Raw genomic sequence first — 15,152 nt, forward strand, 5'->3', positions numbered from 1 at the left:
TGAGACGTGCTCAACGGCACAACAGCATGTCAAAGGAGACGGATGGGACTGAATCATCGCGAGTGTTGCCTGCTGCTGACTCAGCCTCGCAGAACTCGTACAAGAGTCATCAGTCATCACCTGTGAGGGGTTGGTTCGGTGTCTTGATGAGGACACAACTGTTAGTAATAATAAACATTTAGGTGATAATAATAAGAGCTCTATGAACGTGGCAGTCTCGCAAACAACAATAGTTCAGAGGACTTACACAATGATACTATGTTTGTGACATTTTGCTGTATGGATATTTCATGTTACATGATCTGGAGATGGGCTGTCTGCATTATGCATAATATTAGTTAATGAGAAGGGGAAACTCTCACTCAGGAACTGATACATGAATGAATGAATGAATGAATGAATGAATGAATGAATGAATGAATGAATGAATGAATGAATGAATGAATGAATGAATGAATGAATGAAAACTTTATTTAACAGATTGCAGAATGGGTACAATACAGTACGGCTCAATACACACAATTGTTAAGGGGATGCAGACCAGAGAAAGACTTTGTCTTGTTTACATCAGGGTCCCCCATTTTATATTCATATTGACATTTATGACAACAACATACATGACATTTATGGCATAGGGACATACAGGTATTTAGTACTGATACATGTGTGACATATACGGTATTCAAATATACAGTACTGTTACCCATAGATCCTGACAGAGTATATGATGGGGAGGGGACTGTACATTAGGAGGGGGTGGGTGGGAGAGAAATATACATACGGCGGGGAGAGAATATACATGCTGCAGCAATTGTAATAGTGCGATTTTTGTTGAACTTAAAAACTACTTTTGTTCTTTACCTTTTCGTAGTCTATAATAATCACGATTACTCATAACGTTATATTATATAACAGCCTATAGTTTGACACGTCTGTAGCTTTTGCTCTGCTCAGTTACGAAGTAAAAACTCCACAATTAGCTATAATAAACAGCTGATCGTTACGGTCATCTCTATTGACTATTGTAAAATACTCCATTGTACCTGTCTTGGCTTTGATGTTGGCCCTCAAAAGATCGCCGCTGGAAAGGTGTTTCAGGCCGAAAGTTGTGGTTATGCGCCCGGATACTGTCCCCTTCCCCGACCCGGGGGGTCCCATGATGACAGCACGGAAGATTCTCTGTAGAACCATCTCCAAACGACTCGTCTTAAACCACGTATCAGTTGCTAGAAGAAGACGACAGCCTGAGCCTCATCCACATGGAAATGCTGTCTGGTCTGGATGCTCAGCCAAGAAAGAGATTCCTCATGAGAGCTGTACTGAGTGCAGCAGCCAAACTATCCAAAGTACACAATAGCCCATATAGTGGGCGCGTCTTTTCTCATTCCTACTAGACTTTCGCTGGACCTTGAGAATCTGTTTTTCCCTCTGAACTCTCAAAGCGGACGGAGAGGTGGAGGAGAAGGAAGAGGAGGAAGAGGAGGAGGAGGAGGAGGAGGAGGAGGAGGAGGAGGAGGAGGAGGGAGGGAGAGAGAGAGGGAGGGGGAAATCGCAAAGGGAAAAATCACCGTAAGTGCGCTGGTGGTTGGAGGGCAGACGAGGACAGCGTTCACCTGACGACGACACAGTCCGTTATCATCAAGTCTAGTGGGGGGGAAACCAAAGGTCTATTGTCCACGTTTTGATGGAGATGATGATGTCTATTTATTATATAACCCAACACTGTCACGTAATTCGTCTAGCTTCGTGAAAAGCATGTTCACTAGGTCCGACTCCTGGCGATTAATCCCTTTCTTTCTGAGACCTTGAGAGTCTGTGCGCACGACGAACCTGTCATCAACGCGCATCCACTACTTCACAAACCCAGCTTCGTTAGATGGTAATCTGCCGCCATCTAGTGGACAGCTGAAATGTTGCACCAAGCGCGCATCCATCTCACAAACCCAGCTTCGTCCAATAGTATCCATCTGCAGAACGTCAGCCCCAGCACTCTCAGGCCGCACGCTGTCAGGCCCCTCAGGAAATTGCCCGCTCAGCAGCGCCACCCACCCAATGCCTGAATTGCCAATGGCTGAATTGGAGTATTGCAGCCCCAGCACTCTCAGGCCCCACGCTGTCAGGCCCCTCAGGAATTTTCCCGCTCAGCAGCACCACCCACCCAATGGCTGAATTGCCAATGGCTGAATTGGAGTATTGCACTGTGCGGGTTTGATTGATTGATTGATTGATTGATTGATTGATTGATTGATTGATTGATTGATTGATTGATTGATTGATTGAAAACTTTATTAACAGATTGCAGAATGGGTACAGTACAGTACAGCTCAATACATACAATTGTTAAGGGGATGCAGACCAGAGAAAGACTTTCGTCTTGTTTACATCAGGGTCCCCCATTTTCAATTCATCATAACATATATGACACACACGACATACAGATAGACAGTACTGCTACATCTATACATTCATGACATACCAGATTTGCAAATACAGTACTGTTTGTGATACAACAAGTGTCCAGAAAAGAGTGTATATACATTTGACGTAGAAACTGTACATTGGAGGAGGTTGGGTAGGTGGGGTGGGGTTGGGTGGGTGGGTGGGGGGGGGGGGGGGGGAACTGTACATTGGAGGTGGTGGGGGGGGGGTGTTGGGTAGGGGACACTGTACACTGTACATTGCAGATCCGCGGGCAGATCCGCGATGCGTTTATTTAAACTTTATTTAACAGATTGCAGAATGGGTACAGTACGCGTCTATTCGAATACCAACGGAGTTGTGCGTTTTGCGAATCTGATTGGCCACTGACGTTTCTGGTCATGTGACATGTGCGCCCAATCGCGTGACGAGCTGTGTCTTTGCCCATTTCCGCGTCGAACAGCCTGCAAACTACCTAACGCCTAGTTTATCACTGGTTAAGATTAGGCGACTCTTTCGAAGTTGGTTAAGGTTAGAGTTTGGAATCAGGGCTGGCGTTCTATCGCCATGCTCTAAGACAAACTCTAACCTTAACCAACTTCGAAAGAGTGCCTAAGCTTAACCGTCGAAAGAACTTGCCGTCACACGATTGGTGCACATGTCACATGACCAGAAACGTCAGTGGCCAATCAGATTAGCAAAATGCACAACTCCGTTGGTATTCGAATATAGGCGTACAGTACAGTAAAAAACTACCTGTGGGTTGTCCAGCTTTGACAAATCGCAAATGCAGTTACTGGTAAGATACCGACACACATCCCAATGCTTTTGTCCTCCAGACACACGCCGTTCCAAATATTATTAAAGATATTTCCACTACTCCAAATCAAGAAAAAACAAATTAATACAAATAGACATAGTGTCAGTGTAACGATCAGATCCTAACCCAACCCCCTCCAATGTACAGTAAATGTCCTAACCCAATAATACACGAGACCCTCTTCTTGGGACCAAGTAAGGTTTCATCGATAATCCAATGTACAGTTACCCCCCCCACCCGCCTACCCAACCCCCCCCCACCCAACCCCCCCCCCACCCAACCACCTCCAATGTACAGTTTGCAGTTTGCCCCCCCCACCTACCCAACCCCCCCCTCCACCTACCCAACCTCCTCCAATGTACAGTTTCTTCGTCAAATGTATATACTCTCTTTTTTAGACTCTTTTTGTATCACAAACAGTACTGTATTTGTAAATCTGATATGTCATAAATGTATAGTACTGTCTATCTGTATGTCATGTATGTGTTATGATGAATTGAAAATGCGGGACCCTGATGTAAACAAGACGAAAGTCTTTCTCTGGTCTGCATCCCCTTAACAATTGTGTGTTTGATTGATTGATTGATTGATTGATTGAAAAGTTTATTAACAGATTGCAGAATGGGTACAGTACAGTACAGCTCAATACATACAATTGTTAAGGGGATGCAGACCAGAGAAAGACTTTCGTCTTGTTTACATCAGGGTCCCCCATTTTCCATTCATCATAACATATATGACATACATGACATACAGATAGACAGTACTGCTACATTTATACATTTATGACATATCAGATTTGCAAATACAGTACTGTTTGTGATACAAAAAGTGTCCAGAAAAAGAGTGTATATACATTTGACGTAGAAACTGTACATTGGGGGAGGTTGGGTAGGTGGGGTGGGGGCTGTACATTGGAGGTGGGGGGGGGGGGGGGGGTGGGTAGGGGGGGGGACACTGTACACTGTACATTGGAATACTGACAAAGCCATACTTGGTCATTTACTGTACAACTGGGTTAGGACATTTGTAGGGGCCAGTTTCGAATTGCAGTCTCCCGTAGGTGTTCTTTGAGAGTGTTTTTGAAAGTGGGGAGTGATTCACATTCCTTTACAGCTTTGGGTAGGGCGTTCCACATTGATGTGGCATAATTGCGAAACGTGTTTAGTCCCTTGTTTGAGCCGAATCTGGGTTTAACATGATTTGTGGAGCTCCCTCTGGTGTTGTGATCGTGGTATTCACTGACCTTTGGGAAGTATTTTGACATGTACATGGGTACCTTGGTCGCGTAGTGTATCTTGTAGACCAGGCCCATTGCAAGTTGCTGTACTCTGTCGTCTACTCTAAGCCATCCTAGGTTGTCAAAGTGGGCAGGGGTGAGGTGGGTTCTAGGAGTAAGGTCAAGCAGTAGTCTGACCAGTTTGTTTTGAGATGTTTGTAATTTTGTTTTTAGCGCCTTTGAGGTGCTTTGGTACCATGAGGTGCAAGCATAGTCGTAGTACCCTTGAATGAGTGCTCCTGCCAGAGTCTTCAGGGTATTCTTGTTTACCAGAGAGGAGATCTGGTACAAGAATCGAGTTCGTTGGTTGACTTTTTTTATTACATTGGATGCCATTTTGTCACAGGAAAGATTAGCCTCTAGGATGGAACCCAGGTAGGTGTATTTAGCTGTACTGTACTGTACCCATTCTGCAATCTGTTAATAAAGTTTTCAATCAATCAATCAATCAATCAAACCCGCACAGTGCAATACTCCAATTCAGCCATTGGCAATTCAGCCATTGGGTGGGTGGCACTGCTGAGCGGGCAAATTACTGAGGGGCCTGACAGCGTGGGGCCTGAGAGGGCTGGGGCCGACGTTCTGCAGATGGATGCTTCTCGCTTCGTTAGATGGTAATCTGCCGCCATCTAGTGGACAGCTGAAATGTTGCACCAGACTACTTTTGATTTGACCCTATTGCCACGCCGTAGCTTCGCCTCCCCCACACCCGTCTCCTCTCCCTCCAGCAGCCAAACACACGTGGACCTCTGTGGGAGAGAGAGGCACACACAACAACAACATGGCAAGCCAAGGGCTCGCGTACGATGGATGCAATTTCTTTAGACAGAGACTAGTGTTATCAACGCTTAGTGGCAAAAGGGTCAAAATTAAAAACATACGATCAAAAGATGACAACCCAGGACTCCGTGGTAAGTACCAAAACAGCGTCTCACATGTGGCGTCGTAGTTTCACAGCTGGTTAGCTTGTTGGCTAATGCTAGCTGTTACGCAGTTAGGGAGTGCGTTTATTCCCTGGTCGTCAAACGTGTGGGAAATCGTTTTAGACCGTTCCATACATCTCTTGTATGGTTGGCCAGGTCAACAGAGTTGACTGGTTCAGTCACACAGGTGTGTGTCAGTGTGCATGTGATGTGAGAGGTACTTTCACTCAGGTTCAGATTCAACGACAGTAGTAAAACACACACATTGATGGGCATCGTAAATGTATCATACACATATGATGCCCTACAAATTGATTATATATTGCATCGTTTTCTTTGTGTTTCTTCTAGATTTTGAGGCCAGCTTCATTAGACTTTTAGATAAAGTGACCAATGGTACCAGAATAGAGATCAACCAAACAGGTGAGTTATTGTGCACTGGCGAGTTCCTAATTATTCATTTTGCACGTGTACAAACAGAGTAACTGTTTTCTGAGTTCACATTTTGAAATGGGACATTATTCCTCTAGACAAACAAGTTCTTCTAAGTACTGTTTAATTTACCACTGCCAGTCTAGTTTGCCATACAGTAGCACCATGAAACACGCCTGTAATAACCTTATCTCAGCTGTTATAGCTCATGCAGGCCTTTTGCAACTAACCAGTGAAGAAACTTAAAGGTGCTATTAGATAACATTCAGCCACTAGACTAGTTTGTCCAATCAGGTGCATTCCACTGCACCTTTCTAAAAGCTCTGTGGTAGTAGTAGTTTTACTTTACATAAAAATGTATAGCACCTTTTAAAAAAATAGAACACATTTAACACTGCCTTCTTCTTTCATCTGCTCTAGGTACTGTGTTGTTCTATCAGCCTGGCTTGTTGTATGGGGGCACCATAGAACATGAGTGTAGCACTGAGCGCTCCATAGGCTACTATCTGGAGGCCCTGCTCATGCTAGCTCCCTTCATGAAGACCGCTCTGAAGGCCACTCTGAAGGGAGTCACCAACGACCCTACTGACCCCTCTGTGAGGACACGCACACGCACACGCACACACACACACACACACATCCGGTCCAATATGTGCATTGAAAGAGGCAACCTTTTTGTTAACACAACCAGGACATAAATTTAAGGTAGTGTAGCAGGGTGGATTATCCCTGCTTCGTGGGAACGGGTGTGCACAGCCACTGGGTAGCGAGACACAGTAGATCTCTGTCCGACTGCACCTCCGTCTTTGGGTCTGGAGCACCAACTGGAGGCTGGCAGTGGGAGTGGATGGGGCCCCGGATTTACCAACCTGGTCTGGTACTCTGGTCTTCCTCTCCCTCTCAGGGCGGTCAGCAGTACTCCCCAACACGCTCTCACCTCCCCCAATTACTCCTTTAACCCTCCCACACCTAGTGACTGAATTGTAAATAAATAACTTGGTTCCCCCCGCAAGCAGTACCCTCCCTCAGTGACACTAGAAACCTTACAATACAAAGGGAAAGGTGGAATAGGAAGGGGTTAATTATAGTAGCGTTACCCACACCAAAATAGCTAATACTGTGCACAGTAATGGACACGCACCAGGGCTGTACAGTGCGACATATATATCGCACGTGCTACAGCAACAGAGGTCTGTGCGATGAATGGATTTACTTCAGTAGCACTGGTGCGATAGGCATTCGGTTCATATTGATACTCTTATTTTGAAAATCCTGTCACAGGTCTCATTTCCGCCTAAGCGCAGTTCCAGTCATGATATATCTGGGCTCCGGCAGTTAGCAACAGTCAGGTTCATATGATACTCTTATTTTGAAAAAACCCATAGCAACTCCGTGATGTCATATCCGCCCCAGACCGTGCTTCTGCCTTCTGCTCTCAGCCGAGCGGAGCGGAGCTGCACAGCAGACTGCGGCTATTTTGCGATCCGAAATAAGTCTGTGGTGTTTTTTTTTTTCACAACGGGTCAAATGCATCTAACACGCTTTGCATCGTCGCCATTCCTTTATGCCCACATCGCCCGAAATGAACGTTACATTAGCATAAGCTAACAAGCTAATCCTGATCAGAGGCAGAGCCATAGAGAATTAGAGACAGTGTGGACTGGGGAAAGGGTGTGTGTGTGTGTGTGTGTCGAGAGGAGTGGAAGTTTGAAGACAGACTAGACTACAATATGATGCGGGGGTGGTGAGTTGAAACAGTGTGAATGAAAACTTTATTTAACAGATTGCAGAATGGGTACAATACAGTACGGCTCAATACACACAATTGTTAAGGGGATGCAGACCAGAGAAAGACTTTCGTCTTGTTTACATCAGGGTCCCCCATTGTGTGTGTGTGTGTGTGTGTGTGTCCCAACCGACCCCACTTCTATGTTTCAATAAATTATTTGCATTTAAAACTATTAACGCTGACTCATTCCTTCAGTCCACTCAAAATTATGCTAATATTCCTTATGTTGTTTATGATATTAATTAAAAATAGCATATGAGAGTATTATAGTAATAATAACACATGGCGATATACTAAAAAGCAATTTATAATTTTTGGCTGGTTAAAAATCTGCCTTTTTTAAATCTACCAGCCAAATGGCTGGTAAGTCAAAAAGTTAAGTTTGTTCCCTGACTGCAACTAAATAACATAAATACAATAGGCACATTTGTGACTGTTACAAATATAACACGTTTTATACTTGTGCTACAAGATTTTGGCCAGTGCTACAAAACTATCAACCTCTGTAGCACCAGTGCTATGTGCAAAAAAAGTTAACGTACAGCCCTGCGCACACAGAATCCCATCTAATGTTTTTATGTTAATTGGTACGTTTGAGTACAAAAGTTTAATAGGAGTGGTCCAATGGAATGAAATCCTACTACTGCTCAGTTGTAACTCAATACCTTATGTACACGTATATTCTACACACACCTCTGTGTTAGCACCAGGAATAATATACTTTAATGTATTTGACTCATCACCCACGTCTGGGTCAGTACCATGTATAATACCTCTATCAGGCTTTAATTATATGGTAGGAATAATACCTCTGGTCTGTAACCTCCCCACTGGGAAAGGGTTGATTAGATGGGAAATTATTATTAAAGAACCAACACGTTATCACACTCTAAGGAAATCAAAAATGTGGGCCCACTGTACCAAAACAAAAGTCCTATACTAATGCCAGCATATAATGTGTATGGGGTACCCCTATGAACTGGATTTAGCAACGTTAGCTTCGCCCGTAGGCCGCATTACACTGTGTACTGTGCAATAAGATCCGGAGCACTGGCGCTCTACTGTACTCAACCAAGATGGCATCCTCGCCGCGCCACCACTGTTCGGGGTAGCAAGATGGCGTCGAACGATCTCGTCACGGGCACTAGCAAGCGGGGCTGGAGCAGAGGAAGCAGTAGCGGGCTGGGAGCGTGTGCTGGATGATGGCGCCTCTGCTGGACGGGAAGAACTCCCGTGCTGGGCTGCAGACCGCCGGTGCAGAGCAGACATCCACGCCGGCGAAGACTGGTTGTTGACGGCCGGTGCTGGATAGACGCGCAACAACACCCTGGCCCTACCTTAACTGAAGCTACTCTTAGGGTCCCAAACAGCCCTCCTGCTAGCCGTGATATATAATGACGCAGGGTGTCTCTAAACACCGGTCTTCTTCAAGCCACGCTGGCGGGGCACCTCACTAGAGGGAATATCTTTAACTTAAGCCACACTTGGCTATACCGCATTTCTTCTAGGATAACTCGTTGTATCACTAGGGTTATTCAGTGGGGAAAACATGCAACGCTCCCCTACGGTTACTTTTCTAGGATAACCCGTAATATACTCAAGTTCAATACGTTCACCCGTGTGGTACACCACAGGGCTCCGTCAAGACACGACCGATCACATCCAAGTCCACTGTCGAAGAGGCTCGCTCCTGCCTCTTCCGTCTCAGTTGGCTTGCTTCCTTCTCCGTCTCTCTCGTACGCTCTCTGCCTGCCACCGCCGCCCCCTGCTGGTACCGCCTACTAGCCCCACAGGGAAACACTGGGTGGAAGAATATGATCCAGTGTTATTGTTTATAATCCATATTCCAGCCGGTAGGAGAAGGAGAAACCTGCGTCATTGATCGAGGGGATATTAATGGAAACTAGTTAATACGTCTTGGTGTACCAGGGGAGATAAAAGGCAAGTCAGCACTTCTGAATAATAGCCATATTTTCAGGGTGCTACAGTAGGTTCATAGGAGATTCACAATTAATCGACTGAATCAAATACAAATGATAAATTATTGCATCGATGTTTTGACACATTTACTTGGTGGCAGTTAAATGTTCCAAAATGTCTAGTCTGACAGAAATACAAAAGAAGAATCGTGTAGGGGTCACGATTCTCTGATCTCAATTCTTAGGGAGTTCACATTTTTAGCAAGAATCGTGCCTGCATTGTGCTAAGCTTGGCTAACGTGCAGCCGCATAGCTTTCTACTGAATGCGCAGAAAATGGTATCTATCTTCTTGTCTGTCTCTGGAGAAGATGGGTAAGTGCAATGTTGGCGTGTTCCTTTAAATCAAATTAATCGTTTAGATGCACAGATTAAGTCATAAAATAATTGTTTGAATCGGTTACTTAAATAATAATTTGTAGCCGCTCTATAAATGTATCACCATACCAATATGGTCCTTTACATTCTAGTTGTCTCCACTTTGTCTGCCCCAGGTTGACCTGCTGAAGTCTGTAGCCATCCCACTGATGAAGCAGTTTGGTATCGAGGGAGATACCCTGGATCTCAAGGTGAGTGAGGATTGGATAGTGTCACCTGTCAATCATTTGGATCGCTGAGGAGGATTCAACGTTGCAGAATGACTATAGAGGGCTGTATTAAAAGAACAGGACATTTTTCTCACATTTCTTCAAATATTCCTCAATTACTCTCTTAACACTTTGGGTGCCGCATTATTTCCGGGCCCATCTATTCAGTCCCAGCATTAAACTAATGGAGTCCGTCACCTTGTGTGTAGAGCTATAACTATATTCTATATTATAGCTATGGATACAATACAAAAGTTTCCCAATGATATGTAGAAAGAGGGTTATTGAAGCAGTCTTTCTATCTGTCTTGGATTATGGAGATGTGATTTATAGAAATGCTGCCCCTTCGACTCTCAAACCACTAGATTCTGTTTATCATTCTGCTCTTAGATTTATCACTGGTGACAGATATGATACACACTACACACCACTGCATCTTATATGAGAAAATGGGTTGGTCTTCTCTGGCAGATAGGCGAAATCAACATTGGTATTTATTTATCCTTAAGGCCATTAACGGGAAATTACCTCCTTATCTCGCATCACTATTAGTTCAGAACACTAGACCCTATATGACTCGCTCTAATGATTGGCTTACACTGGAGGTCCCCCATGTACAGACCCAACTTGGAAAATCAGTGCCCCTACAACATGGAACTCTCTTCAGCTCTCACTGAAGATGAAACTACCTATAACGCAGGGGAAGTTTAGAGGTTTACTTACAGGCCTGCCTGCAACAGTCTAATTGTTTTTCTTAGCCTACTTATATTAGTTTAGGGTAGTATATAGTCTTTCAGGTGTTTCGCACATTGGTCTTTGTTGTCGTCATTTGGGACACAGTTTCCGGTGGGGCGTGTCGTGGCTGGAGGGGGATGCGGGTAGTTTGAGTGTACTTGGATTGTTTGTAGTGATGCACGATATATCGGCCGCCGATATAATATCGGTCGATATGGCCGTTTTTTTACACATCGGTATCGATCCGATATCAAAATAGGGGCGATATGGGGTGATATACATTTTTTTATTAAATTTTTTTTATCTTTTTAATTTTTTTTTATGTTTTGGCCATAGTTTCAAAATATCAGTAATTTCTGAAAATAAGTTACAAAAGTAAAAAAAAATATGCGTTTTGGAAAATAGCTCTTTATTTGATTATCATAAAAAAGTGTTTTCTATACAGAGATATCGACATCGGTAAATATCGGTATCGGCCAGAACAGAAATATTAATATCGGTTATCGGTATCGACCACAATTTTCACATCGGTGCATCACTAATTGTTTGTGTGTAGTGGTGGGGGTGTCGTTTCTGTGCGCTGCTTTGTTGCCTCTGGTCCTGGTGGCCATGTCTGTGCGGGGGGATTGGTGGATTCTATGTTTTTGCTTTCGGATTCTATGGGGGGGTGGCGGGTCATGTGCCCCATGGCCTGTAGCCGTGCCGAGGGGGGCGGTGATTCTGGATGTTCGGGAGGATGGACATGGTGGTCTGGGATGGCTCTGGGACCTTTGGGACACTTTGGGGTACTGTAGGGGTTATGGTGGGTTCTTTGTGCAGGGGATCCCTGTGGTGTCGGTGGGTTGGGGGAGTTCAGCGATGGGGGCTGGCCGGGGTCTTTCGGGGGGCATGCAGGGGGCTGGTGTTCGACTCTGGGGGGGGGTTTGGTTGGAGCCTATGGCGCCTGTGGCTTCGACTGGACCTTTCCTAGGCCTTCCCCGGAGTTGGGTATTGGTCTCTTGCGTGTGCTTTGGTTGGTCTTCAGGGTTGGGCTCCCTCGGTTCGCTGACTGGTTTTAGGGTTCCTTGCGTGGGGGGCTCGCTGTGGCTTCTGCTGTGTCCCGGGGGTCCCGGTGTCATCTCGGACCGACCCTGCATCAAATCAAATTTATTTGTAAGGCCCGACAACACACGTTAATGTCCCCATGGGCCGGACACGTCTTCTTTAAACAAGTCAAGAAGAAACATCACAATAAATCAAGAAAAAAACAAGAACACCATAAAGTCCAAAAAATTTAAAATAAATGCAAAATAAATAAATGCAACATTCCCAGACATACCCCACGCGAAGGTACGGAAACACTCACTAAAACCTAGCATGTCTTCTCGTTTGGCCGCTGTTGTGTCTGTCTGCTTGAGTGTGTGGAGTCGTGTCTCCTTTGGCGTGGCTGCGGGTCCTGGGACACGTGGCCTGTCATTCCTCTGTGGAGTTTGGGGGTGGGGGCGTGGTGTTCGCTGGTTTTCCTTGTGGTGGCGGAGGTGCCGGGGCTGGGGTAGATGGAGCGGTCCGTGGGGTTGGCATTCCCATCGCCGTGCATGGCGGTGTGAGTGGCGCGCGGGCTGTTTGTGTTTTCCTTCGGTCATGGTGTGCCTTATCGGGGGGTGCGTCTTGGATGGGGATGTGGTAGGGATTGATGTGAGGTGTTCGGGGGACTGACTGTTCCGGGGGGGTTCACATGCCTTCGAGCGACATTATACTATTGTACTTATTTTATGCCTAGGCATAATACAAAATATTGTTGGTTTCCTGTTGGTTGTCAGTTTGGCCATGGGTAGGTAGGGAATTTATTTTATTTTATTCTTTTATTTTATTCTTTCCTAAGGATTTTTAATTTTTTTTTTTTTTTTGACACCACAGGTGCATGTACTCTGCCAGGATGTTTAATATCCATATATTGTTGCTTTTATAGTATTGAAGACATGGCAATGTTAAACAGTGCCAGGCATGAAAGCCCAAATGCAGTCATTGAAAATGCTCAGTTTTGCTTCCCATATGGTCTGGCCACAACGTGCTTCTTGCCAGCTCCAATACAAACTTAAAAAATATTATCTCAAATTCATACTATTACAGAAACAGTGCTTGCATGAAAATGAAACGTACTGTAATAATGTTCTGCCGTTGTGTGTGTCACTGTTAGCTGTGGGTGTGTTTCCGCCCGGGAGAGATAGGGGGTGGCACCGGAAGTTAATTTGTTGTCGTGGAATACACGCGTAAGCATGCATAGATATATATAGAACACTAGATAGCTTAAGGCGGAGTCACCAGCGTCTCTGAACCGCCGCCATCTTGCTCCAGTCAGCCTTGAGTGAGGGTTATCAGTAGCTGAGCTGCCTGGAGCAAGATGGCCGCCCTACGACGACGTCGCTCTCCATTGGCCGGCAGCGTGGGCTATCTAGTGTTCTATATCTATGTAAGCATGTAACTCGTCTTTTTTATTTTGTTCAGTTCTCAGCGGAGGCAAATGTATACGTTGCTGTGCACGAAACAGCAAGTTGAAGGCAGACTGGCTTGTGGAGGGTACAGGTCCTGGCGCTGGAGCCTTGCACTTCAGTGCTAAGTACTTGAATTGAAATAAGCTTAACACGCGCCGATGTTCTGCGAAATTCTACTACTCTGGGCATGGGACCCAAGCTGGGTGGTGGTTGACAATACATCGTTGGCAATGTCTGTCCATTTGTCCGCTCTATCCACTTTGCCAGCTGCTGATATAAAGCAACAAGTGCACTGTTTTACCTCTAGGAGCACATCTTCAAATGTTTTTGCACCCAGTCTGACTATTTTAGGAGGCACACCGCACAAACAAACAATGGTTACGGACGGTGCACACATCCATGTTGACACTGTAGCTCACGGCCATTTGCTGGAGTCTGGCGCTCTCTACTGGAAAATGCGTATTTTTTTCCGCCAATAGAAACTCATTATTGGGTCGCACATAAATCTGCAGGGTTGGTCGGCAACCGGAAACCAACCATTATTTTTGTTAGGCCCTATTCTTAAATCTGCACGTTTCTTAATATGTCTGAGGTTTATGCAATTTCTTATTTTGTCAATTTGTGTGCTGATTTTATGCCCATGTTCATTTTTATTTAATTTTTAATTTTTTATACTGCTGTGGTGCACTCTGGACTGAGAGTACTATGTAGATAGCTATTAATATTTATTATTGTTATATTGTAGAAATGTGTGCATTGAAATGTCTGTAAAGTCTCGACTACATTGAAAATGAGGGTGACCTCAATTGTAATTTCGAGAATAAATAAAGGTTGATGATGATAATACTATGGTCATTTGACACTGAGTTTCTTCCGGTCAAGATGCAAAAAAGAAAAAAAAAATCCATCCATACATTCCTGTTTTATACCGTGGTGAAAGTATGGTTTTAGAGCGGTCTAGGGTAATTCCTGGGAGGCTGGTAATGCCACGCAACGTGTATTATACTAAATGCATTGGCATTTCATCCCTACACACGCTACAAGTAAAAAATCAAATGCATATGATAGGTATTATGTTCTATCATGAATGCATGAAAGCGTGGTGGGGGGGTCGTTTTTTTATGCTCTGATCGCCACTAACGGCATATGTTGTGGAGTAACGTTACAGTAACACTTTCGGATTGCAATGAAGGCATGCTCTGATCAACGCAAGATTGATATCATATAGCCCTTACCTTGACTAGGATGTGCCCCAAAAGGAATACCGTAATTCCTCTAATAGTGACCCGGGCTTGTATTTGCTTAAACTGTAGCGGGTACCAGGCTTTTATTAGGAGGAGGCATGTATAAGAGAGAGGCCTATATTTCTAATTTTCAAACGGATCATAATGAATAAATCAACATTTTGTGTCAGTTTGAACCCAGTAAAATGTACTGGGTTCATTTATTGAAACCAAGTACTGTATGAAATAGTAAACAGTGCAATACAGGTGGTCACTGGTCATTTCAACGTTTTCAAAGTGAAATCAAGTAACTTTACCATAGCAGCTCAGTATGCAGCTCAGTATATTAGTAACCCGGCTTGTATTAGGAGGTCGGCTTATAATTGCTTAGCTCAAGAGCGCACCCGGCCATTAATAGAGACCCGGTTTGTAATTGAATACCGGTCACTATTAGAGGAATTACGGTATTCCGATTATCTGGTCGCCATTCCAAGTAAT

General features: G+C 44.6%; 2 protein-coding genes across 2 annotated transcripts in view; one reads left to right on the forward strand and one right to left on the reverse strand.

The window, feature by feature from the left end:
- Positions 1–1,515, reverse strand: part of ak3 (adenylate kinase 3) — a 31,721-nt gene extending 30,206 nt beyond the window's left edge. Inside the window, exon 1 of the mRNA XM_084324790.1 lies at positions 1,044–1,515. Coding sequence (XP_084180916.1) covers positions 1,044–1,191 — 148 coding nt within the window. The 5' untranslated portion in view covers positions 1,192–1,515. The remainder of the gene's footprint in view (positions 1–1,043) is intronic.
- A 3,736-nt stretch (positions 1,516–5,251) lies between these two features.
- rcl1 (RNA terminal phosphate cyclase-like 1) overlaps positions 5,252–15,152 on the forward strand; it is a 39,998-nt gene continuing 30,097 nt past the window's right edge. The window contains exons 1-4 of the mRNA XM_084325200.1: positions 5,252–5,428; positions 5,792–5,863; positions 6,293–6,468; positions 10,133–10,207. Of these exons, the coding sequence (XP_084181326.1) occupies positions 5,299–5,428; positions 5,792–5,863; positions 6,293–6,468; positions 10,133–10,207 (453 nt within the window). The 5' untranslated portion in view covers positions 5,252–5,298. The remainder of the gene's footprint in view (positions 5,429–5,791; positions 5,864–6,292; positions 6,469–10,132; positions 10,208–15,152) is intronic.

This window comes from Notolepis coatsorum (assembly GCF_963971535.1).
Source record: "Notolepis coatsorum genome assembly, chromosome: 11".
Lineage (NCBI taxonomy): Eukaryota > Metazoa > Chordata > Actinopteri > Aulopiformes > Paralepididae > Notolepis > Notolepis coatsorum.